At 42.4% G+C, this 23,372-nt stretch overlaps 1 protein-coding gene across 22 annotated transcripts; it reads right to left on the bottom strand.

Annotated features, from left to right (window-relative positions):
* Positions 1-302: 302 nt before the first annotated feature.
* LOC120680566 (DNA polymerase epsilon catalytic subunit A-like) lies at positions 303-23,372 on the bottom strand. Of its 22 annotated transcripts, XM_039962066.1 has the most exons (25): positions 23,080-23,367; positions 21,901-22,740; positions 20,231-20,347; positions 19,646-20,127; positions 18,749-19,398; positions 18,444-18,661; positions 17,822-17,908; positions 17,594-17,728; positions 16,319-16,441; positions 15,568-15,651; positions 15,251-15,415; positions 14,677-14,853; positions 14,445-14,555; positions 13,991-14,095; positions 10,765-10,883; positions 9,513-9,562; positions 9,240-9,331; positions 9,074-9,166; positions 8,263-8,342; positions 7,998-8,174; positions 7,340-7,418; positions 7,166-7,246; positions 1,535-1,580; positions 903-1,045; positions 303-683 (listed from the first exon to the last, which is right to left on the bottom strand). In XM_039962066.1, exons 5-25 carry the CDS (start codon positions 18,843-18,845, stop codon positions 633-635), a joined length of 2,313 nt encoding a protein of 770 aa, XP_039818000.1. In that variant the 5' UTR covers positions 18,846-19,398; positions 19,646-20,127; positions 20,231-20,347; positions 21,901-22,740; positions 23,080-23,367; the 3' UTR covers positions 303-632. The 22 variants fall into 22 exon arrangements, 11 of the variants coding, with proteins under 11 accessions (XP_039818000.1, XP_039817998.1, XP_039817995.1 ...); XR_005677715.1 differs by lacking the exons at positions 19,646-20,127; positions 20,231-20,347; positions 21,901-22,740; positions 23,080-23,367 and adding an exon at positions 3,577-3,695 and having other exon boundaries at positions 303-687; positions 1,535-2,390; positions 7,199-7,246; positions 18,749-18,884; positions 19,007-19,235; XR_005677722.1 differs by lacking the exons at positions 19,646-20,127; positions 20,231-20,347; positions 21,901-22,740; positions 23,080-23,367 and having other exon boundaries at positions 303-687; positions 1,535-2,390; positions 7,207-7,267; positions 18,749-18,884; positions 19,007-19,235.

The raw sequence follows: 23,372 nt of genomic DNA, 5'->3' as shown, positions 1-23,372 counted from the left end.
TTTTAAAAATCGTTATGCAAGTTTAAATTTTGTTATATAACTCGGTGGACAATACGTGAACGGTATGCGCACGATAAGAAATGCTCAATGAGAAAAGCTAAGTATGGAAGAGTATTTACATTCCCAGTTACCCATGTCATACCTCATTCCAGAATTGTAGCAAAAAACAAAATTTTCAGATACAAGAGATTCAACAAAGTTCCATAGAAATGATCGTACATAGTTACAGACATGATAGATATCAACCAACGCTGCTCACAGCAACATTATACCACGATATATCATATCAAACAAGATAAAAATAAATGAAAGAGAGCAATATTGAGATGGTTAAGATACAATCCCATAAACCCAACGTATGGACAACAGAGGCATTATGTTTGTCGGCTGAAAAACAAACACTACATCCAATTCCATCCTTGCATCACCGTGCATCAACACTAAAATGGTTACGAGTTCAGCATCTGTACAAAGAATAACAGTGTAACGTCTGACAAATGCAAAGAACAAAGCCAACGATTTCTGGAACAGACTCCTACGTGCAGTATCTAGCATTTTTCATCTACTTTTTTTGAGCTATTGTTTTCTGGTAGCGACGTATACACAGATATGGAGGTAGTATTCAGGGTTCCTCAAGTTGTTGGCGACCCAGAGAACGGGATGTCCATGTCCAGTTCAATGCCCTGCCTAACAATAGATTAAATTGATCAGAGCCAGCAGGGTATATGGGCATATCTTAACATGGCATCTGTTAATTGCTATGTAATTTTGACATGTAGGTTGAAGCTATGAAAGTTACGTAAGCATGGATTATCATATCAATTCCTGGTCGGTGTGGGAATTTTCAAGTGGGAATTTTCAATCACAAATTCCAGTAGAAAGTGCAGAGCAAAAGAGCATACATGGTTTGCCAGATCCAGGAGATTCTGGCTCATCAGAACTTGTTGACGTTGACGCTCTGTGGAGGCTGTTCGTACTAATCCATCCTCCTCAAATGGTCCAAGCCTAAGCCTGGTGGAGATATTCTTATACCTATCTAAGTTACCTAATAACAAATCACACAATAGCAGTGAAAATGTGGCACTAAAGGCATTCTGAGCATTTGACCATTCAGAGATGGTAACGATATTACTTAGAAATAGGGGGCAATATGGAAAAGAAATGGTAACGATATTACTTAATAATATCTCTATTTTTGCTTCATGCTTCTTCACAGGTAGCTACACACTTAGAATAATTGCAGCAATGCTACTATAGCCATTATTTCATATCAGAATTCAGAGACAATGAAACTCGTATAGTGTCTACACTTTATATCTGTGACACAATGTTAATTAAGTATGCTTTAATGAAATTGTATCATACAGTAATTCTCCAGAGCTTACCACTGGAAATGCTTAAGTTAGACAAAAAAAAAATGCAAAACTAAAATCAATAATTGCCGGTTGATTTAGCATACGTTGCCTACAAGATGAAATATGCGCTCACCATGGCAACATATAGAAAAAACATAGAAAAGAGGTGGGGTTCTTACCCTTAGCTAAAGTAAAGTCCATACAATTAGTCCCTCTGAACAATAACTGAACATACACAAATATGAATCAAATAAATTTCCAAGTGGGTTGAACTCATATCAGATAAAAAAACGGAAGGTTACGTTAACCTAAACAATACAGCAAACATGTTAACCTAAACAATACAGCAAACATGGGAACAATACTGTGCCTGCTAAAATAAACAGAAGAATTGTACATTTCCTAACTAAAAATAATATTAAAGCATCTATAAATAATACAACTGCTTCGTTTGAGTCAAGAAAAACTCAGATCAGCAGAAAAAATAAAAATAGCTAGATTATTATTTAAATGTTTGGGCTGACCATATTGAAATTGCTTACCAAATATTATTAAATTACTACATCAATACTACTCAAATACCTATTCAACATTGTTAAACTACTTCTTTACTGCACAAGAATGTGACATGACTGCTAAAAATACCCTAAAAAGGGGTAATGCCAATGTGCACTATTAGCTGCAGTTTTACAGGGGGTGTGCCATGGATAAAAAAGGGACGAGTAGGCTGGCTATATGATTTGTATAGAAAAAGAAAATAATGTTGTATAGTCTAACAACCATACATTAGTTTTGTGTACAAATCAGGAAGCTCACGCTTAAAATAAAGGTAGGACGATTTGAATTAAATTAATCCATGCACTCATGATTCGTTTGCTAGAGAGCCTACTATCCCTTCATATAGGAAAAAGGAGGAACATGTCTATGAAAGGAGCAACATATGGGATCAAGTAGGAAAGCTCCTGTTTCTCTATGAACAATAGTTCTAAAGAACTTGCTTTTAGATCTAGTAGGAATGCTGCTTCTTTACAACACCTGCACGCGGTAAAAAAATAAACTAGAGTCAAGGCATAATTCCATCAAAATGAACAATACATTGTGTTAACAAGCCTGTGTCAAGATTAATTTGGCCGTAATCTATGGTGAAAACAATTTACTCCATTGCTGCTAACTAACACAAGACTCGTGATCTCACAAAAAACACCCACCCACGCACACATGGCGCATAGCTCGATAGCCAAATTCACTAATCCCTGACTACGACAACCTCCCTCAATCTCTCTCATCGCAAAAGGAAATGAGACAACACTCCTGCTAAGCAATTTCCTGTAGAACAATGAAACCCTTGGGGACCAGATATGAATTACACAAGCGTTCATGGAAAAACCAATAGATCCCGAGAAAAAATACACCACACTAACCATCAATTACTCAAACAATCGACCAACACACGAGGTCTCTTTAGACAACTAGGTCGGATGAGGGATGGGGAATATGGGGGAAGAAAATCCTAACCTAATCTTGAGCGCGTGGCTGAGGCAGTTGACGGCATCGATGAAGTTGCCTGCTGCTGGAACTCGAAGGGCAGCCACAGTACTCCTAGAGCTGCGAGATTCTCACCAGGACCCCCCGCTTCCTGGGTCCGACTCGTGAGGCCTCTGCCACCAGTGGTCCCTATTGGGTGCAAGATTCTGCCGGAGTTGCCGCATCCTCCTCGATGTTCCCGCCCATGAAGAGAAGCGGTCGTCTCCCATCGCGCCGCCTCGCTTCACGACGCGAGGCTGGGTTGAGGGCACGGACAGATCCGTGCAGAGCTTCGCCTCCCACCGTCGCCGCCGCCACGACGAGCTCTGTTGGCGATGGCTACAGGTACTAGCCGCCTCGCCGGTAACACGCGATGGGCGCGCTCCTGGATCTACCACCGCGCTGCCGACCACCCACGCCCGCAACCTCACCGGAACGCCCGCCGCCCCCACCAACAAGATCTACCGCCACCTCCTCACCCACCTCGCTCCCCGGCTCCAGCTTCGTCGATCCGGGCACCCGCGGGGCCGCCAAACGGCCTGCTCTCCCGCCTCCGGTTTCGCTCCTAGCGCATGAAAGCCCCCGCCTGCAACGACAAGCACATCCAGGGACGCCGAGCTCCCCCCACATATGGGGAGATGAACGCGCTCACCGGACGTAGGGGGGACGAAACGGGGGGCGCCGTTGGAGCGCTTACGGGGACTACTGTAGCCTCCACATGGGGTGGGGGGTCGTTTTCGGGGAACCGTTGGAGAACGCCTAAATAAGCTATATACAACACACGGTGAGTGCTCCATTGGATTTGAGGTCGATGGACCTTACAAGGTGAGTATTTTGATGTTATTACTGTTTCCCTTATTTCTTCATGAAATTATACATTCTCTTTTACATAAATGTTAAGTTTTCTACGGTTTAAAAAAATATTAATGGCTGAAGAGTTAATGATATTTACATATAAAGAAGAGGAAAATAAGTTTTTTCCTTTAGTTATATTTAATTTCAAAAGAAGTATAGAAAATCAGGAATTTTGTGGTCTTTAGAGGTAAGGAAATCACCATTTGTTTAATGACGCTATCGCCTTCACCACACATTACCATTATTATTTTTTATAAAATATTTATAAACAAGTAATAGAGTTAATTCAACAAACTACAAATAACATGATTAATTCAACAAACTCCTAATTACACATAGCGGTATAATTTGTGTCACACAGTTGATTTTGATTTAAAAAAATACCAGACCACATTAGACTTTCGGACACGTTAAATGAGCTAATGGTCTGATGGCCAGCACCAGACTAAATGTGACGTAGATGGATTCCTCGTTTCCTGTCTGATTCTGGCAGGCTGATGGCGTGCGGCTCAATGGTGAAGGACAGTCAACCAAATGCGCCATGGAAGGCTGAAAAGTCTCTCAACCACGCACCATGGTGCATGCGTGTTCCTGCTCCGACGTGGCAGGGTAAAGTACGCCACTGTTGATACTAGCTGAACCAGATGTGCTCCGGTCAAGGCAAGAATTTTTATTCGTATCCCCGTCTCTTCTCTTTTTCTTTTGCGCGGTCTGAACCAGATGCTACATTATAACTCACCCACTCCTCTCGCTCTCACTCTCGCTCCCCTCGCTCTCACCTCCCCGCGCTCTCATTCCTGCTCCTACGTTCTCACTCTTCTACTCCTGTAGGCTCTCACTCTTTTACTCTTCTCCCTATTCACTTCTCTCGTTCTCACTTTTGTAGACTGAATAGCATTGCTCTCCCTTTTGCTTATTATCATTGCTCTAGTTATAGAACACCAAAAAAGGAAAGCGCAGGTGAGTTCAGTTAAATATTCTTCTTACCTTCCACTCTTATTTTTCTTAGGGAAAATCTAAATTTTTAATGATGTTAGCGTCTTTCTTTATGTAAATCTATAATTTGCATATAATCAATTGGGTCGGATCACGTTTTGTAGCCCACACCACGCAATCATGTCTGGAGGTCACGCTGTAGCGAAGCTTTATTTCAACTGCGGTCAATGTGGAGCAGCCCTATCTGATGGGGCTTTTTCAGTTACAATTTATTTACTTCGCCAATCATTTTTCTCTTAGCATTCTAGTTCTGTCTTTCTATTGACATCGTTTTTTTTTCATTTTTATTTTTTATCAGTGCGGCAAAACATTTTCTGTGGAAGAAAGGTGTCAACGTCTACTTTGTTGTACATGCGGACCATATCACGAGAATCACTTCAAACAAGATGTTTATCGAGCACGTAATCTCGATAATATTATTTCAACTGGTACGTTTGTTTGCACTTTTGAGGAATGTGCCCAAGATATACCTGCACCATAGTATAGTGATCATCAGAGGATGTGCCCGTACAAAAGACTTGCGTGTCTAATATGTAATCAATGATTCGCTTCGATATCACTGAGGTCACATCTTCTGAGACAACATCAGTTCAACAATTACCAGCTTAATTATGGTTATCTCAAACACTGGTCTTAATATCTCCAATGATAGAAGGTGTACTGATGCAGCAGCTGATGCACCAAGCCAGACAAAATAAAGGGTTGCGCCTGTAATGAAGAACACAAAGTCTTCCTCTCTACCGCTAAAAACACACCTTCTATCATTGGAGATATTAAGACCAGTGTTTGAGATAACCATAATTAAGCTGGTAATAGTTGAACTGATGTTGTCTCAGAAGATGTGACCTCAGTGATATCGAGGTGAATCATTGATTACATATTAGACACGCAAGTCTTTTGTACGGGCACATCCTCTGATGATCACTATACTATGGTGCAGGTATATCTTGGGCACATTCCTCAAAAGTGCAAACAAACGTACCAGTTGAAATAATATTATCGAGATTACGTGCTCGATAAACATCTTGTTTGAAGTAATTCTCATGATATGGTGCGCATGTACAACAAAGTAGACGTTGACAGCTTTCTTCCACAGAAAATGTTTTGCCGCACTGATAAAAAATAAAAATAAAAAAAACGATGTTAATAGAAAGACAGAACTAGAATGCTAAGAGAAAAATGATTGGCGAAGTAAAAAAAATTGTAACTGAAAAAGCCCCATCAGATAGGGCTGCTCCACATTGACCGCAGTTGATATAAAGCTTCGCTACAGCGTGACCTCCAGACATAATTGCGTGGTGTGGCCTACAAAACGTGATCCGTCCCAATTGATTATATGCAAATTATAGATGTACATAAAGAAAGACGCTAACACCATTAAAAATTTAGATTTTACTTAAGAAAAATAAGAATAGAAGGTAAGATGAATATTTAGCAGAACTCACCTGCGCTTTCCTAGTTTGGTGTTCTATAACTAGAGCAATGAGAATAAGTAAGAGGGAAAGCAATGCTATTCAGTCTACAAAAGTGAGAACGAGAGAAGTGAATAGAGAGAGGAGTAAAAGAGTGAGAGCATACATGAGAAGAGTGAGAACGTAGGAGCAGGAGTGAGAGCGCGGGGAGGTGAGAGCGAGGGGAGCGGGAGTGAGAGCGAGGGGAGCGGGTGAGTTATAATGCTGCATCTGGTTTAGACCGCGCAAAAAAAAAAGAAGAGACGAGGATACGAACAAAAATTCTAGCCCTGACCGGAGCACATCTGGTTCAGCTAGTATCAATAGTGGCGTACTTTACCCTGCCACGTCGGAGTAGGAACACGCATGCACCATGGTGCATGGTTGGGAGACTTTTCAGCCTTCCATGGCGCATCAGGTTGACTGTCCTTCACCATTGAGCCGCACGCCATCAGACTGCCAGAATCAGACAGGAAACGAGGAATCCATCTGCTGCAACGTCACATCTGGTCTGGTGATGGCCATCAGACCATTAGCTCATTTAACGTGTCCGAAAGTCTAATGTGGTCTAGTATATTTTTAAATCAAAATCAACTGTGTGACACAAATTATACCGCTATGTGTAATTAGGAGTTTGTTAAATTAATCATGTTACTTGTAGTTTGTTGAATTAACTCTATTACTTGTTTATAAATATTTTATAAAAAAAATAATGGTAATGTGTTGTGAAGTCGATAGCGCCGTTAAACAAATGGTGATTTCCTTACCTCTAAGGACCACAAAATTCCTAATTTTCTATACTTCTTTTGAAATTAAATATAACTAAAGGAAAAAACTTATTTTCCTCTTCTTTATATGTAAATATCATTAACTCTTTAGCCATTAATATTTTTTTAAACCGTAGAAAACTTAACATTTATGTAAAAGAGAATGTGTAACTTCATGAAGAAAGAAGGGAAACAGTAATAAAATCAAAATACTCACCTTGTAAGGTCCATCGACCTCAAATTCAATGGAACACTCACCATGTGTTGTATATAACTTATTTACTGGGTCTTTCAGCGTCTAGTAGAACAAAGAAACCAACTAATTAATGACATTATCATAGTTGATGAGAAGAATACAGAACTTGCAGAAGAAAAGACATGTATTTCTTACTTGATATTGATCATTAGTGTTATTTCTCGCAACATCAAGCATGACACAGGGATAAGATATTGTTAGCTTCTTCCCAGCCCTGAAATATCACCAATAAGTGTTAAATTGATAACGAGTAGTCAAAGTTGTGCCTTGGAGAAAATCTGCACAGTAAACAAAGGCAACTACTTTGGGAAAGAGGTCATAATAATTGTTCAGTTTTAAGATGCAACAAATTCTTCTTCTGGAATTATGCTGATGTTATGCTTAAATCGCTTCCTGATAACCTAATGCCTCAACTCACTGATCAAATTACAAAAGAAGCAGCGCTTGGTCAAAGGTTAGAAACCACAAGGATGAAAAGGCAATCAAGAAAGCACTACACTCTCTGTTCTCAAGGCGGTAAGGCGGACGCCTAGCAAGGTGGGGCGGTTGGACGCCTAGGCGAGCAAGGCGGGCGCCTAGGCGAGCAAGGCGCAAATCGGTGGACGGCGCGTGGACGCCTAGGCGACGCCTTGAGAACAGAGACTACACTCAACTTAGGCAATCCGCAATCATAGAAATATCTGGGACATACTATACAGTCTTGAATTAGCTACAGAAGCTATATAAAAGTTTCATAATATTATGATAAAACAGCTTGATTTAAAATTAATTTTGATTGCTCTACTTTACTCACTTTGTCTTAAAAGTAAAGTTCTCTGGACAAAAACCAGGCAAAACACACCAAATGCCATCTGTATCCAGTTCCAATGGCCTTCCAATTTTTTCTACAAGTAACCGAGCATTTTGGATAATCTTCGCACCAGTATATGTAACTACCCCAGCCATTTCCATAGAGTACCATCTTGCTCCCCTAAATCACAACAGATACATCATTATTACATAGCTAATATACTACAAGAAGACAAATGAAAACCATGTTATAATTAAATTTTACGTACTTGTGCATGACATATCCATAAAAAGAATTCAATATGGACTTGTGAGCAAGTTGCAAAGAATCATATAGAACAACCATGTCCTGCAAAAGACAAGTGGGAGAAGGAAAACAGATAAGATGCCTGAAACATAAACAAGGTCTTATGATGTATAGTGCATAATTGAACCTGCGCTTCCTGAATTTTCATAGAATTTCCACTGGATTTAGCTTCTACCAATTTTCCTTTCCATGTTTTGTTGAGACCTTTGTATTCATATCTTCTATCACGAAAGCTGGAATTATCAAATTAAGGAATATTTTAGAGCATGCCATCTAAATCATCAGTAGCAAAATAGAAAATGCTATGCATAGTCAGGGAGAGAGAGAACTGCAGTTTGCTACATGAAAACCTAGAATGTAGACAGACTGAATGTAGAGCTCCCCACCTAGCCAACTCGACCATAAAACCCAAGTGTTATAGTGGGAGGGGTGGGGGCTTTTATCCATAGTCCATCATTCCCCCTACGGCGTGCGAGCCCGGCATAGCCCGCAGCAGGTTCTAGTGCCCGGCGTAGCCCGCAGCAGGTCTCAGCACACGAAAGAAGTGCAGGGGAAATCGTGCAGCGGAAATGCGTGGCCAGGGGGGTTCGAACCCGGGACCTTGGCTCTGGTACCGTGTTAGAGCTCCCCACCTAACCAACCCGACCATAAAACCCAGGTGTTATAGTGGGAGGGGTAGGGGCTTTTATCCATAGTCCATCACTGAAAACCAATGTTATCTCTATGCTATCAAAATTAAAAAGGAATGTGAATATAGTAAGCATTGGACTGACCTTCGTACTGTCTACATAGAATGAATTTTCACGCATGCATATTCCAGCTTCTCTAACTTCTGTAATTGGTTTATCAACTACTCTTTTGTGTGCCTGCATTATGACATAAGGAAATTCACCTAAGGCTCACCAAAAGAGAATTTATCCATGAGTTTAAAAACAGTGCCTTTTGGCAATATTTCTTTAAACGATCCTTTAGTTTAAGTAAATGTTCAGGTTTTGAGAGGTCAAGAAAAGGCTTTGAAGATGCGATACCACCAGCCTGGTTATTAAAACGACGTTTAAACGTCGTGAAAATGACGTTTTCACGAGAAAACGTTCTTGTGAAATCGACGTTTAAACATTAAAACGTCCGTTTAAACGATAAAACGTCCATCGTTTCGTTAAAATCTACCATCTATTCGTTTCGTCGTTTTATCGTTTTAATAACCCTGACCACCAGATTGAATCAGCTCTGACTCAATTTGCCTCTTTATGTGATAATAGTCACTACAAAACATAATAGACATTGGGTGGGCGCTGTGCTTGCGGTGGCTCTGGTTACAGAAAACAGACTTGTCTAGACCGTGGGCTGGGCTCCCAGTCCAGGTCCCCTGGAAAGCTCACGCTCTATTTCAGGCTGCAGTCGACACTTTTGTGGGGGATGGGACCTCCACTAGATTTTGGATTGACCGGTGGCTACAAGGCAAGACCCTAGCTGAATGGGCTCCTAATCTTGTCAGTGTGATCCCTGCAAAGATTGCAAAGACGCGTACAGTGAGTCAGGCACTCTCTAACAGGAGATGGGTGGAAGATATCCAAGAAGCGTTAACTGTACAGGTTATTACGGAATACCTGCTTGTCTGGGATTTGGTCGATGGAATAATGCTTCAACCCGACATTCCGGACCAACATCGCTGGAAGCTCTCCTCCTCCAGCTCATACAGCTGCAAGTCGGCCTATAACTCCATGTTTACTGGGATCATCGGTTTTGCCCCTTGGAAGCGGGTTTGGAAAAGTTGGGCACCTCCGAACTGCAGGTTCTTTGTCTGGTTGGCCATTAACAAGTGCTGGACGTCCGATCGATTGGCGAAGCGAGGCTTACCCCACCAGTCGGCCTGCCCCTTCTGCGACCAGGCCGGAGAGACCATTAATCACATTTTGTCCGCTTGTGTGTTTTCCATGGAGGTGTGGACAGTAGTGTTAACTAAACTCCGACTGAATGCTGCACCTCCTATCCCCTCGAGCCGCTTCTGTTCTTAGTGGAAGAAGGCTGCTGTTTCTATCGACAAAGGGCTGAGAAAGGGCTTCAATTCCCTGGTAATTCTAGTCACTTGGGAGTTGTGGAAACACAGGAACACGTGTTTTTGATGGATGCCGACCTTAGGTGCAAAAAGTGCTAGCCCAGGTGGCCGCTGAGGGGTACATGTGGCGTTTAGCTGGAGCCTCCAGTCTGCAAGAGCTCCTTCTAAGGAGTGCGCAGGGCCCGTAAACGCTAGGTGGCTGTTTCTGTTTGGTTGTTTGTCTGTTGTTAGAGGGTTGAGTTAGCGTTGGTTTGTGTTGGGGGGTGCTGGCTCTTCCCCTTGTTTCCGTTGTTTTTTTTCTATCTTAATGAAATGACACGCAGCTCTCCTGCGTAGTTCGAAAAAAAATAATAGCATTAGATCAGAAAATTCATTAAATTTCAGATTACATAAATTTGTAGAACGTACTTCTTTTTTGCCATGTAGGTCTCTCCGCGCCAGACCCATTCAAGCTTTCTGAGGCAATTTTTGCCAGGACGATTGAAATCACATGCTCTGCAGTTCACATCTGTAACTATAGATGGTGGCTGCAATCAAGAAGCAGAAAAAAGTTCATTTGATTGACATAAGATGTCAATGCATAATATGATGGTACAACTTAGAAGATAGAAGAAATTAAATCGCCTCATGGAATAAATTAATTGATTCAAAGAGGCCTTAGTTGTCCCTATAGCAGTTATCAACTTCCATCAATACTTGCACTGTTACACATGCAATCTACTGAGTTGCCTGTTGAAATATGACCACATGCCCAGCATTTCCTGACAGCTTAAGCTTTGGGCAAATTGGTTTGTGTGCAAAACTCAGTACAATTATTGGAGATGAAGGTATTGAGTAAAAGGCGCACAGATGTTTGTTTTATCCAATATTAAAAAAATTTGGCACAAGGTTAACTAGGCAAGGCATGCACTTGCGGCCCTGGCACCCCTTGCGCTGAAGCAACCTTGTCAACTTGTCGTTGACAGCAGTGTGTAATATCTAGATTAGATTAGATACTAATGTTACGATTAAGAATGGAGGCTGAAATATAGGATGGATTAACCAGCCCCAAATGGGGACATATATAGTACATGAGCACCCAAACCCTAGACAATAGGAAAAGACTAAACTACCCTTGACTCATATACTCTTAACACCCCCTCTCAAATGCAACGTGAATGCAATGTCGTTGCATTTGGAGAGTTGATACTAAGCACTAGACTAAACATAAGCACTAGACTCAAACATAAACATGAAATTGATACATCCAAAGTCCGAAATCAAAGATGTCATCAAAGCGTGCAACTCTTGAACTTGTCGATGTAGAAAATGCTCCTCCACAAGAGGGTATTGCCTTCACAACCGTACTTCAGCAAATACCACAAGTCTTCACAAACCAGTACGTCGACTCTTCAAACATGAATCTTGCTTTAGAGACTTTGAACTTGACAAGAATAGTGAGATGTGTCAAACCAGCCAAAGATAGAAAGCACCACTGCAAGATGGCAAGTGGTGAGACAGGAATGTGATGACGACAAATAGACGGCCATTGATCATGACGTGGAGCAAAACGGCTCTGAAAGGGACCAAGAGGGCATTGCCGCACCACAATGATGATGACGAGATTAGCTAAATCGATGGGACTCAGCTAACCATAAAAAAAAGATTGATTGATCTAACAATGAATTTGTGGACTCGCACGGCATTGACGAACTGGATGTATGCAATTGGACTTGGATAGACACTAGCATTGGTGGGCACACTGGAATTGGGACGACGGAGATGCTAGCTGGAAATGAGACAAAAGACTCTAATATAGCAGATACTAGCAGGCAGCAGCAAGCAACAGCGATATGGCAGCAGCAGGACAAAATATGGAGATGAACTAGAAGCAATTGGCCAACACAAGAATACAAGGTGATACAAAACAGAGACGTGCAGCACAGAGCCGCACAAACACCCCCTATCCGCACTGCAAAAGCCCCAATGGGAGGCAAGGAAGAAGACCCAAGCGGCAGCAGCAGCACACAAGAGACAGCCAGCAAGTTCCTCAGTCATAGCAGGAAGATGCAGCACGCAAGAGACGGGCGGGCAGCCGCGACGGGCGGACGCAGCAGAGGACGTGCTGCTGCCACGGGCGGCAGAACATGGCCGCAACGAGCTGATTCGCGATGGGCGGGCGGCCAGCAGCGGCACCGCGAATCCACGTCGGGACGAGCCGCAACGGGGAGAGGAAAACGAGCTGCGACGTGGAGCTCCCCCTCTCGCGGACAGAGCGGACGAGCAGGGACGGCACGGACGGCCGGACGGACGCGCGGGCGGCGCGGACAGCTCCGCGACGGCGGCGCAGGAGGCCGCGACGGCCGACAAGCAGCAGCAGAGGAGGCCATGATAGGCCGCGACGGGCGGCTGCAACGCTAAGGGCCGCGCGCACGGCGACGGGCCGCGCAAGAACGGCCGCGACGGGCCGAGTGTACGGCGGACGGCGGCAGCAACGGGCTGCGCCGACCGCGAGGATGAAGACGGCCGGATCCGCCCGACGGGCTGACGACGATGCGGAGTAGAGGAGCGGACGGACGGCTCCGCGGGAAGATGTGCTGCTGCTGCTGCTATGCCACGGGGGAGGGCCGGCGACGACTGGGCACCCTCGATCTGCGGCCGGGAAAGCCAAATCAAGGCCCGGCGGCGCTCGATTTGCGCCCGGGGATGACGAATCGAGGTCCGGCGGCAGCCGGAGGTTGAGGATGGACGGCGACATCTCCGCGACAGGCAGACAGTAGCTGCTGCGACTCAACTACTAAAAAAATAGAGAAATGGGTTTGGGGCTGGAGGAAGATGCCGCCCCCAGGAGCAAGACGAAGCTCCCAGGGGCAGCGCAGCAGGATGACGAAGGGCGGCGGCGCCGGATCTACACAACCTGGAGCTCTGATTCCATGTTACGATTAAGAATGGAGGCTGAAATATAGGATGGATTAACCAGCCCCAAATGGGGATATATATAGTACATGAGCACCCAAACCCTAGACAATAGGAAAAGACTAAACTACCCTTGACTCATATACACTAACAGCTAAGAGTTAGTGCGTGATTTTTTTTACAGAAGTTAGTGCATGAAAATTAATAGTGCTTGATGAATTTTTGGCAATGCAGCAGTTTAAACACTCCCTCACTTCTTTGTATTGTCCATATAACCCAGAATGACGCCTCAGTAAAACAACACTCAATGGACCATGGACATGAAGCATACAATCCTTTCAAACAGCTAAATAGCCAGAAACTACGGCGAGGAAAGCTAGGTCATGTATCTCACCAGATCACGCTCCTTTTAACTTCTTATATGACCACATCTGATATAAATCACTCAGAGGATACCAGGGAACTCACCACAACAGGAATGAATGTGTTTAGATTAATGTCTGTGTCTGGTGGAACTTTAAATGTTCAGTAGCTGTTTTGATAATAATGTCACTTTATGTTAGTTTATGCGTAGTAAATAGGAGCATCTTTGTAATCGTTCCTTTGTATATGCTCTCGGCAACCTCAAAAACAAAAATCTATTGACCTACTGGTTCTACAAACTAGGTTATACTTACACAGAATCAGAACGCATACAAATATAACATTAGACATATTATACTAAAGTACAAGGGAATACCTGGAGTCTATTTGTTAAAATGATATTTGGATACATTGCAGCAACATCAAGATGATAAATAAGAGGGCGCTCTTCACGTATTGGGTGATCTCGCAATGAAACAAGCTGTGAATTTGACAAAACAAAAAAGGTCACACAAGCTTCATTCTTAAAAGATGCAAGATTTGATTAATGCAACTGATGCAACTACAACAGGGACATCCTTATATAACAAAATTAGAAAATAACAGCTATTCTTTGTATGTTGGCCAAGTACTCAAGTTACAAGGTTAAATAAATGTCTTAGTTAAATTGTCAAAACACAACAATTTGAAGCTGGAATATATTAGCCTCATTTTAGATAGATATTTTCATTTTGTTGGTCCATTATGGTATTATATTTCCTTTACTTTGACATTTGATAGGCTGGACTTAAGAGTGAAGATCAAACTGTCTTGCTGGAAGCATCTAATACCTTTTGCTTTATGGCATCCTTGACATCATAATTTGTGACAGAACCAATATCCAATTTTCCTTCTACAGAAATGGCATATTGCAGATCACGATCAAGATTTCCAATGAGTTGCTGAAAGAAGAATGTGGATCGTTAACATACTGGAGGTGCAACTAAAATTTCCCGTGTCAAATCCCATCAGTGCGCACAGATTCATACCCTAACCAACTCCAGAAAATGAATAATGAGTTACCTCATATGCTGATGGTTCAAGTTGGAACTTTGTGGGAAGATCAGATCTAAATACACCAGTTTCAAGACACTCAACATGACCACCAATATAGGTTTCACTTTCTAATAAACGGTTGTTGTAGAATTTTTCGAGATCAGCTTGGTGCTTGTTAGGACAAATGACATTACCCTTGAATGCCTGTACATTAAAACAAACTCAATTTAGCAAGCATCAGAATAATCAAAGGTAGACTGAAATAACTAGAGTATTCATAGTCGTGCACATTTGAAGTTCAAGCACTTCCCATGTGTCCAAATCCTAGCCAAACAATAGTAAAATCGCGCGCGCGTGCGTGTGTTTGAAAATAAGTATGTGTTCATAACCTTGCATCCTGTTAATTAACAAAAAAAAAGCTTTATGTAATACATAAAACCATCTAATGGCCCAACTTAAAGTAAAAGATAAAACCATCTAATGGCCCAACTTAAAGTAAAAGATACAAAAGCTCACGAAATATGAAAAACTTGAGCATGAAGAAAAGTAATGCTTGAAAACAAATATGTTACTGAATGGCAGCAAAGTTTCCTTAACACACCTGGACCATTAGCAGCATTTCACAAAGTGTCCCACTTCCTTTCCGCAATACCTCATCAGGTGACATAGGTATTATGGTTGCAAGAGAAAAGATGAAAGGATGGACATAAGTCATGTATAGGTAGTATGTCGCAACAGCATCTGATACGGAATAAGAAGCCATTGTCTGAAAAAGAAACAATGGAATGGAAAATTAACATAGGAAAATATTTGAAATTGATACGAGTGCAATCAATACAACTAAACAGAGTCACATAGCCATATTTGCACAAACTCCCTTTGTGACTGTAATTTCAGAATCAAGACAGACATACTTGCCTGTGGCTGCTCCATTGCAAAGCAAACCATATCTTCTGGATTAACCTCCAGAGGATCGTAACCTAGCTTGGCTTTTGTAACAGCCTGCAGGTGTGAAAATGTAAGAGAAACAAAAAAGTTAAAGAGGCAAAAAAGATTAGCATAAGCAACATAATATGCAGATAATGCAAAAAAAAAGAAAATATTTGGACTGTCTCGCAATCAGTTAAAGTCAGATGAGTAACCTTATAGTGCTAGTGAGTAGCAAATGTTAAAATTAGGCATATTAATTGTTTATTCAAATATTGCACACTCTACATCACTAAAATTTGTACTATTTTGTGATTTCAATCTATGTTTTCAACACGTCACCTAGGCGACAAGGCGGTGGCGGCTCGCCTTGCTTAAGGTGTCGCCTTAGTCCGCCTTAGCCCGCCTAGGCGATAAGGCGGTGGTGGGTTGCCTCGCCTCGCCTTACCGATTTAAAAACATTGATTTCAATAAGACACCTATTACTGAAACCAAGCACATGCATAGAAATGATTAGAGACAGTTAGTTTTTTGGTCCAGTCCTCGTCTAGTCTAGTTTTTTCTTCGAAAGACAAGTCAGTGTAGATGTATTTTTTTTGGGGAGTGGGGTGGGGTTACAGCCCCTTTTCATCTGTAACATTTTTTTTGGGGGGGGGGGGGGGGGGATAAAACCCCTCCCTTTTCTTCTTAATATAATGATGCGCAGTTCTCCTGCACGTTCGAGAAAAAAGTGATGTGTCACCTTTAGACCTTGGCGTCCTTGTGGAAGGTAACTGTCTCTCTTCACCCAAGCAAAACAGTCAAGATGGCAAGAAAACTTAGCCCGACACTCCCCCTGATTATTGTCACATTGGAAACCAATCTCCTGCAACAACAAAAAGAAAAAATGAACAAGAAATGAAACACTTATCGACTTAGGCGCTTCCAAGTTTTTCTAATCTGCTCTAGGCCACAAACAAATTGATAAAAGAAAATGTGTGCATGGTATCATAGAGAACGATACTAGAGTACCCAGTCTTATTTCCTTTTCCTTCAGCTGCAGATTGCTTTTTCTTACATCACATTGTTTTGCAATAACTGGTTGGAAGATATTTTGGACATCTTATAAAATAGTTGCCACAGCCCGAGATAATGGGCAACGCCCATTTTATTTCCTTTAAGTATCATCTTTGTCTACTTGATTCCTCCAAACTACTCTTTCTTCAGTCAAAGCCCCTAAACTTCTAAAGCCGGATCAATTCACCCCAACCCCATGATGCAAGATTTTGAAATGGTTATGGCACTGGGCTACCGCATAACCTGGTTTGGCCACCATGGCAACCCGCATCACCATTACTCTCATTGCACACGCATGTATATACCATCTGGCCAGAAAAGACCTATTAAACCAGCACCATATCATGGCATGATTCCACATGTGGTCTGCCCCCTCTCAACCTCCGCTACTATCTGTTGTACTCAATTTGGTCCCTGAACTCCTATGCATGGCATATCCTACCATCTTCCACCATGCCTGACACCATTACTGCCACTGTCATTGCATCCACCCCTTTTGCCATCAGCTCATCATCACACGGATGAGGGAGCTGTAAGACAAAGATGATGACGACGATGACGACGATGATATCATCCACATGTACTGCAAAATGGCAAAACTAGGTGCCACAGAAGCTATGCGACAATATCACTGACCACCGTTCAATCCATCAAAACTAGGTTAAGCAGATCAAATCATTCATTGAGATAAGCAGGCAAACGTGCTACTTCAAGGGAGTGTAGAAGGATAACTTTTTCTAACAAAAAGCCATAGCCACCACAACCAAGGATCAGGCAGCTGCTGACCTGTGCACTACATTTATTTTTAGGATAGTTCAATAAAATCTTTTCTTGCAACTTAGCTTAGAAGAAAAGCGGTTAACGAAACACAAAAAATTCTAAAAGCAATTCCACAAAACAAGATTATAATAATCCACACAATGCCAAACCAAGCCCAAATTAAAACAAAAAGAAATCGCACCTCATTCATTTTTATCCCATGGTGAGCAGCCCTCTTTTCTAAAACTGGCCAGTCAAAAAAGTCACCATTGTATGTGACATAAATGCCAGGTTTAACCTCTTGCATATGAGCAAACCATGCTTTAAGCAGATCCAACTATAAACATAAAAAACAAAGGGAGTTAGCAAAATAGCTAGGATGCATACAATTCATATTATGCTGAACAAAATAAGTGAAAGATGTCCATACCTCAGTTGGAACATTCTTAACTCTAAAATTCCCCTCAAATTCTGGTTTAGGTGTGTACTCCAAATCTTCAATGTCTTCCCCAATACACTACAAGGAGCAAATAAAAATAGTGATTTGTATAAACTTGATTGAGAAACATCTGCATCTTTGCAAATGCAATCAACAAAAGTGAATAAGCTAAAATAATGATTTCGTCAGATATATAAATATAATCTGCTTAAGCTGTGTATTTTTTCCATCAATTCCTGCATGTTACCACACCTGCCAATGCCATAATGAGCACAAGTTCTATCTGTAACAGATTTGGATTGTTGCATTTTTGCAGATGCTGATCTTGAAGTATGTATCCAGTGAACAGCACACAAGGTAACTGTTTTTAAAGCATTTTCTAACACACAAATCATATGTTTTTTAAAAAACTCCTTTTGCAAAAGAAATGAAAATATGTTAATCTGTAAGAAGTGAGACAATGGACGAACATCAGGATGGTGTTTAAGGTGATTAATGCTGCCCAAGGCGCAGTATGCCCAGGAAATAAAGAGAAGGATCTTTTAAGCCATAGATGGATATAATAAACCAGAAGGTGATAACAAGCGTTGGGCAAAGAATTGTAAGTCAAAACCTCTCTGTTGATTATCAGGTAACCTTGCCCATCAATCATGTATGAAATCATCATTACAGTGTCGTATTCAGCATCTGGAAACTTCAGGGGCAGCTTTGTGGTCTCAATATCAAACGCACATACATGCACTTCTGCACGCTGAAGAAGGTCTTCCCTTCTCTGAAGTAAAACATCAGAACCAGATACGCTAACATTATACCATTGTCCACATCTCACATCTGCGAACATTTTGATTTTGGAGTACCAAAGCGTCAGTGACAAATCAGCATGTGAGAAAATAAAGGATTTGCAGGTATAGTGCTCACCATTATCTATAGCAAAACGAACATGATACGGAACATCATATTCACGTAAATCAGCGGGAGGATATGCAACATAAACTGGATACCGAACCATGTTCATCCAGCAATGGATGTTTAATAAGGAAATATAAAACTGAACCTAATGTAAACAACAGTTGCAGTTATAGCAAGACAGGCATCAAATCAAATTCACACATTGAAGGTGAGAATTTCAACAAAAGCGATGAGTTCTGATCACTCATCACCGGTACACTGGCGCACCAGAGAAGGAATAGAGTGATGAAACCGGGACACCGGGTCCACTGACCCTTGTAGAGACAGGCCTTGTGCTTGGTTCAGCATAAGCAGGGTGAGTCTCGTAAGCAGCTGTATGATAGGTTGAACGAGGCAGAGGGTCCACAGCACGGATAACAAGTCTGTCAGAATGGTAGAGGTCCTCCAAAATATCAGCGCGAGTGGTGATCCCCACCCGGTCAGCACGAGAAGCAGTCTCCCCTGGAGGATACAGCTCCTCCACATGTGCACCACGGGCAGCAATTCCCCCAGTCCGGTAGAGATCCTCCAAGCGGTCTGCCCGAGCAGATATCTCACCTGGCAGTCTTGTGTGATCCCTAGGAATGATTGGATCCCTGGCGGTTATGTCAGCCACAGTCCTGTCAGCATATTTAAGAATTTCAATTAGTCAGAGCATATCATATGGTTCTAGAATTATAATAGACAGATGCAAGGTGTTGTGAAAACCATAACACCACGTAACCAAATTCTTTGAATTAGCATTTACAGCCAACACAATCACTGTACACGAATCACATGATATGGATGATAAATTGACAAAAACTGAGAACAATATGGTGCTTGTAAACTTGTAACTATAAGAGAACAAAAATGTTCATAACTTACCGCTCAGGTGCCAGATTCTCTACAGACCGATAGTATGAATCACTGGGTGGAACCAAAGTGTGATAATAAGCAGCTGGGACATGTCGAAGCTCTGGCACAGAAGGCGCATGGTGATGCTCTAAGGATAGCGGAACATGTCGAGGCTCTAGAGCAAGAGGAATGTGTCGAGGCTCAGCTGGTTGATAATATCTGTGGTTATCACCCCAACCACCAGCCAAAGAATGGCCAAGCTGAGACTCAACAGGAAGTGGAGCAAAGCATGGTTCCCTATATGGATCTTCAAGAGGAACATGTACAACCGCAGGGCGCCTTTCCTCATCAAACCGTGGTTGACGCACTTCTTCGATAGGCAATGAAGGCCGCCTTTCTTCATAATGATATGGCTGCCTTCGTTCTTCATAGTGGCGCCTTTCTCCACGGTGATTATTTGGAGCAGACTGAGGTACATTGACAGGCTTAAACAGCGCAAGTAGCCTATGGACCTGCATAGTATCACATATCCATAGTATTAAAAATATATTAGCATTTATGTATGAAAATTCCGGAACAGTAATAAAATTTGTAGCACGATTCCAAGACACTCACTTGTTTTGAAGTGAGCTCTGGGTCAAACTTGCTCCTTGCACTGTAATTTTCCTTAATAGCATGCTTGATACTACTCTCAGAGAGAGGCAGACAATCTTTTTCAATCTTAAACTTAACCTGCATTACACATATACCATAGTTTATAATACAAGAATAACAAATATTCAACACCTCCTACTATAGCATGTGTTCTTGTAAGGTTTATAATACTAGGTCAGGCCAAGTGCTAAGATTATTCGTCAACTTATGGGGAAGCAGAGTTTGGATTGAACTGAGAAAGCAGAGGCAACATCGTTCTCGAGAATTAATGTTTGACCACGGAAATTCTGAAAGGGAAAAATTGGAGATTCCGCTACAAATCATCCAAAATCCAAAAAGGTTTATAGGGTCATGTTCATGAAGTCAACTAAATATACCAATACAAATCAGAAAATTGCAGGAAAAAAAAAACACTAGCAAGTTGGGCGTATTTTCAAAAACTCACTAACGCCTCAATTCCTTACAATCTAGCAGTTGCATGTTTTATTCGTTACTGAATTTCCCCTAATAACCATTGACCAAACACGGTTGCATCTGCAGCCTTTGCCTCATTGCTTTGGCTTGCCAAGACAAGCTAGACAACAAGTTTTCCATGTCTGGTGCGAGCACCACCGAAATCCTCTTATCTTCTCCAAATCCAACCGCTTCACGGTTTGTGATTCTCCAATCATGTGGGCTCCGGTACAATTATTAAAACTAATGAGTAATGAGTATCTCTTACGCCTCCCAATACTACGAGGGATGAGCTGAGCTATGACGAACATCACATAATCAAAAGCAGTTAAGTTCACGATGAAGTTGTCAATGCCAAGTAGTTAATACAAACTCAATGAAGAATGAAGTGGGCTTGCTCATCTTGGGTTTAGTAATCCAAAAGCTGCCAAAATTGCCCAATGTATCATAAAGAGAGGGGGAGAGGGAGAGGGAGAGACTTCCATGACCTTTGATGAGGCAAAAAAAAAACACACAGCCTAAAACATCTCTAAAAACTACAAACTAAAGAGTATCGATCCAATGCAGAACAGTCCAGCGTAAAAGATACAGAAATTCACCAGTTGGAAACAGCGAAGAAACAATAGACTTAGCTCAGTTCTCAATACAACAATCAGACAGCATAAAGTGATGTACTAGGGATACTAAGTTGAAACTAAAAACGCAGGGAATTTTTCTCTACAGCCATATATTGCTATCAGGTTTGTAGGATAAACTTTTATTTGATAATGGCCAGCCTGAACCATAGTTAACCCCTGTCAACAGCAAAAAGCACACAACGAATTCTCTCTAGTGCATAGTGACAAACTATTTGTAACGGATACAAAAATTCATCTATTACATCTAAAAAACACTTGCTTTTCTAATAAAGGCGCACACCTATCATTACTACTATTTTCTAAAGCTTAACAGCACAGATTGGGAACTAAATTTACCAACATCTAAAATCCATAAATGCCATAGCTAGTATGACCAAACGGAACATATCTACTCATGTCCACTATTCTTAGCATACTGAAACCACAGGCCAACCCTATTCCCATGCATCCTTCTGAACTATCATAGACTGATCAACATGAAGCAGATCACTTGACTACATTCGCTGCAAACAAATCTACGAAATGGAAAAGCCGAATTACCTGTGCAGGGAACTTCCCATTAAATGCTTCTTGGACAAGGTTCATCCCTCCATTTGATGCTGCCTTGTACACACCATACAGAAGCTTCAAATCAAAATCATACAGGAACAGCTTTGCCCCTGGCCTGATCTTCTTGACCATTCCAATCTTCCCACTGGGTAGCCCGAACAAACGGTTCTTGTAGCACTCCTGCTTAGTCTTTGCATTGCACATGAATATAAACCCTGCACCCTTCTTGTCACCCCTTTCTTCTTTCTTGCCCACAGCAGCTTTCTTCCCTTTTCCGTTACTTCCTCCATCCTCCTCAACCTCCTTCCCCTTGCCATTCCTAGTCCTCATTTTTCTGCTCTTCATCCTTCCATCACCACTTCTATTATCAGCACCCACACCCTTGCCCTTGCTTGCGGCAGGTGCAGCCGCAGCATCAGCATCAGCATCAGCATCAGCGGGTTTTGGCTTTGGCTTTGCCGCCGAAGCTGATGCTTCTGCAGTGGCTAGCTTAGGCGTCTGTGTCACAGGTGATGCCTCAGCAGTAGTGGCTGACTCTGGCATTTGTGCCACAGGTTCAGCAACATGGGATGGCTGCGGTAAGACCGCCGATGCAGATGCATCGCCACCAGCAGTGACTGCGCCCACCGATGCGACTTGGTCAACGGTTGCAGCGGCAGCCGCTGCCTTCTCGCGGTTGGCCTTGACCTTACGCTTCTTAAACTTCGAGGTCTTAATCGACCCAGGGGTGGACGGATTCGCCTTTGATGGCCCGGCCGCCGCGCCGGCAGAGGCCGCAGTGGCCTTGGCAACGCCGTTGGGCTTCTTCACCATGGCCACGGCTCGGTGCAGCTTTGGGAAAGAAACGAGAAAGATTACCACAACAGCATAATCCGATCCGCCAAAATCGATAGACTATCTCCGAGAATAGGGCGCACGGGATAATTTATCGTACGGCTAAAACAAAATATCAGATTCGAGAAAAAAAATTGGGGGGAATCAATCGTACTCCTAAACAAGAGATTTGGGGGGGGCGGGGGGGGGGGGGGATCTACGGTTCTACCAGATTCGAGAGAAAATTTGGGGAGAATGAATCGTACGATCTGAACAAAAAAAATGATTATTTCTAGAGAAAATTTCGGGGTGGATTGAAACGGAACCTGCGGCGAGGAGGGGATTGCGGCGGCGTACCTGGAGGGACGGCGTTTGGCATCGGGAGGAGCGGATTGGAACTTGCAGCTGCGAGCCGGAGGCGACGGGATATATAAAGAAGAAATTTTTTTCCAGTTTTTCCCTGATCGGGATTGGACGGTCGTGATGAAGCCAGTAGATAAGACTGCAAGTTGGGGGAATCCGATTCCCAACCGAGTTTGTATGTGTCCATTACTGATTCTTTCCCCAAAACCGATCCATGTCTGAATTCGTGTTCTTTCGGCTAGGTCTTAAAACTTGTGAAGGAAAACTTCTTAACAGTGAAGGGGTTT

The sequence above is a fragment of the Panicum virgatum genome, chromosome 7N (assembly GCF_016808335.1).
Source record: "Panicum virgatum strain AP13 chromosome 7N, P.virgatum_v5, whole genome shotgun sequence".
Taxonomy (NCBI): domain Eukaryota; kingdom Viridiplantae; phylum Streptophyta; class Magnoliopsida; order Poales; family Poaceae; genus Panicum; species Panicum virgatum.
The sequence above is the reverse complement of the archived record's forward strand: the minus strand, read 5'-3'. Positions and strand labels throughout refer to the sequence as shown.

Coding starts and splice junctions, on each gene's coding strand:
- LOC120680566 (XM_039962061.1), bottom strand. CDS start 19,087: ATGCTGAACCAAGCACAAGGCCTGTCTCTACAAGGGTCAGTGGACCCG. Junction 15,416..15,567: donor TTGCAATGGAGCAGCCACAG/GCAAGTATGTCT, acceptor TTTCTTTTTCAG/ACAATGGCTTCTTATTCCGT. Junction 7,247..7,339: donor ACACTAATGATCAATATCAA/GTAAGAAATACA, acceptor TTGTTCTACTAG/ACGCTGAAAGACCCAGTAAA.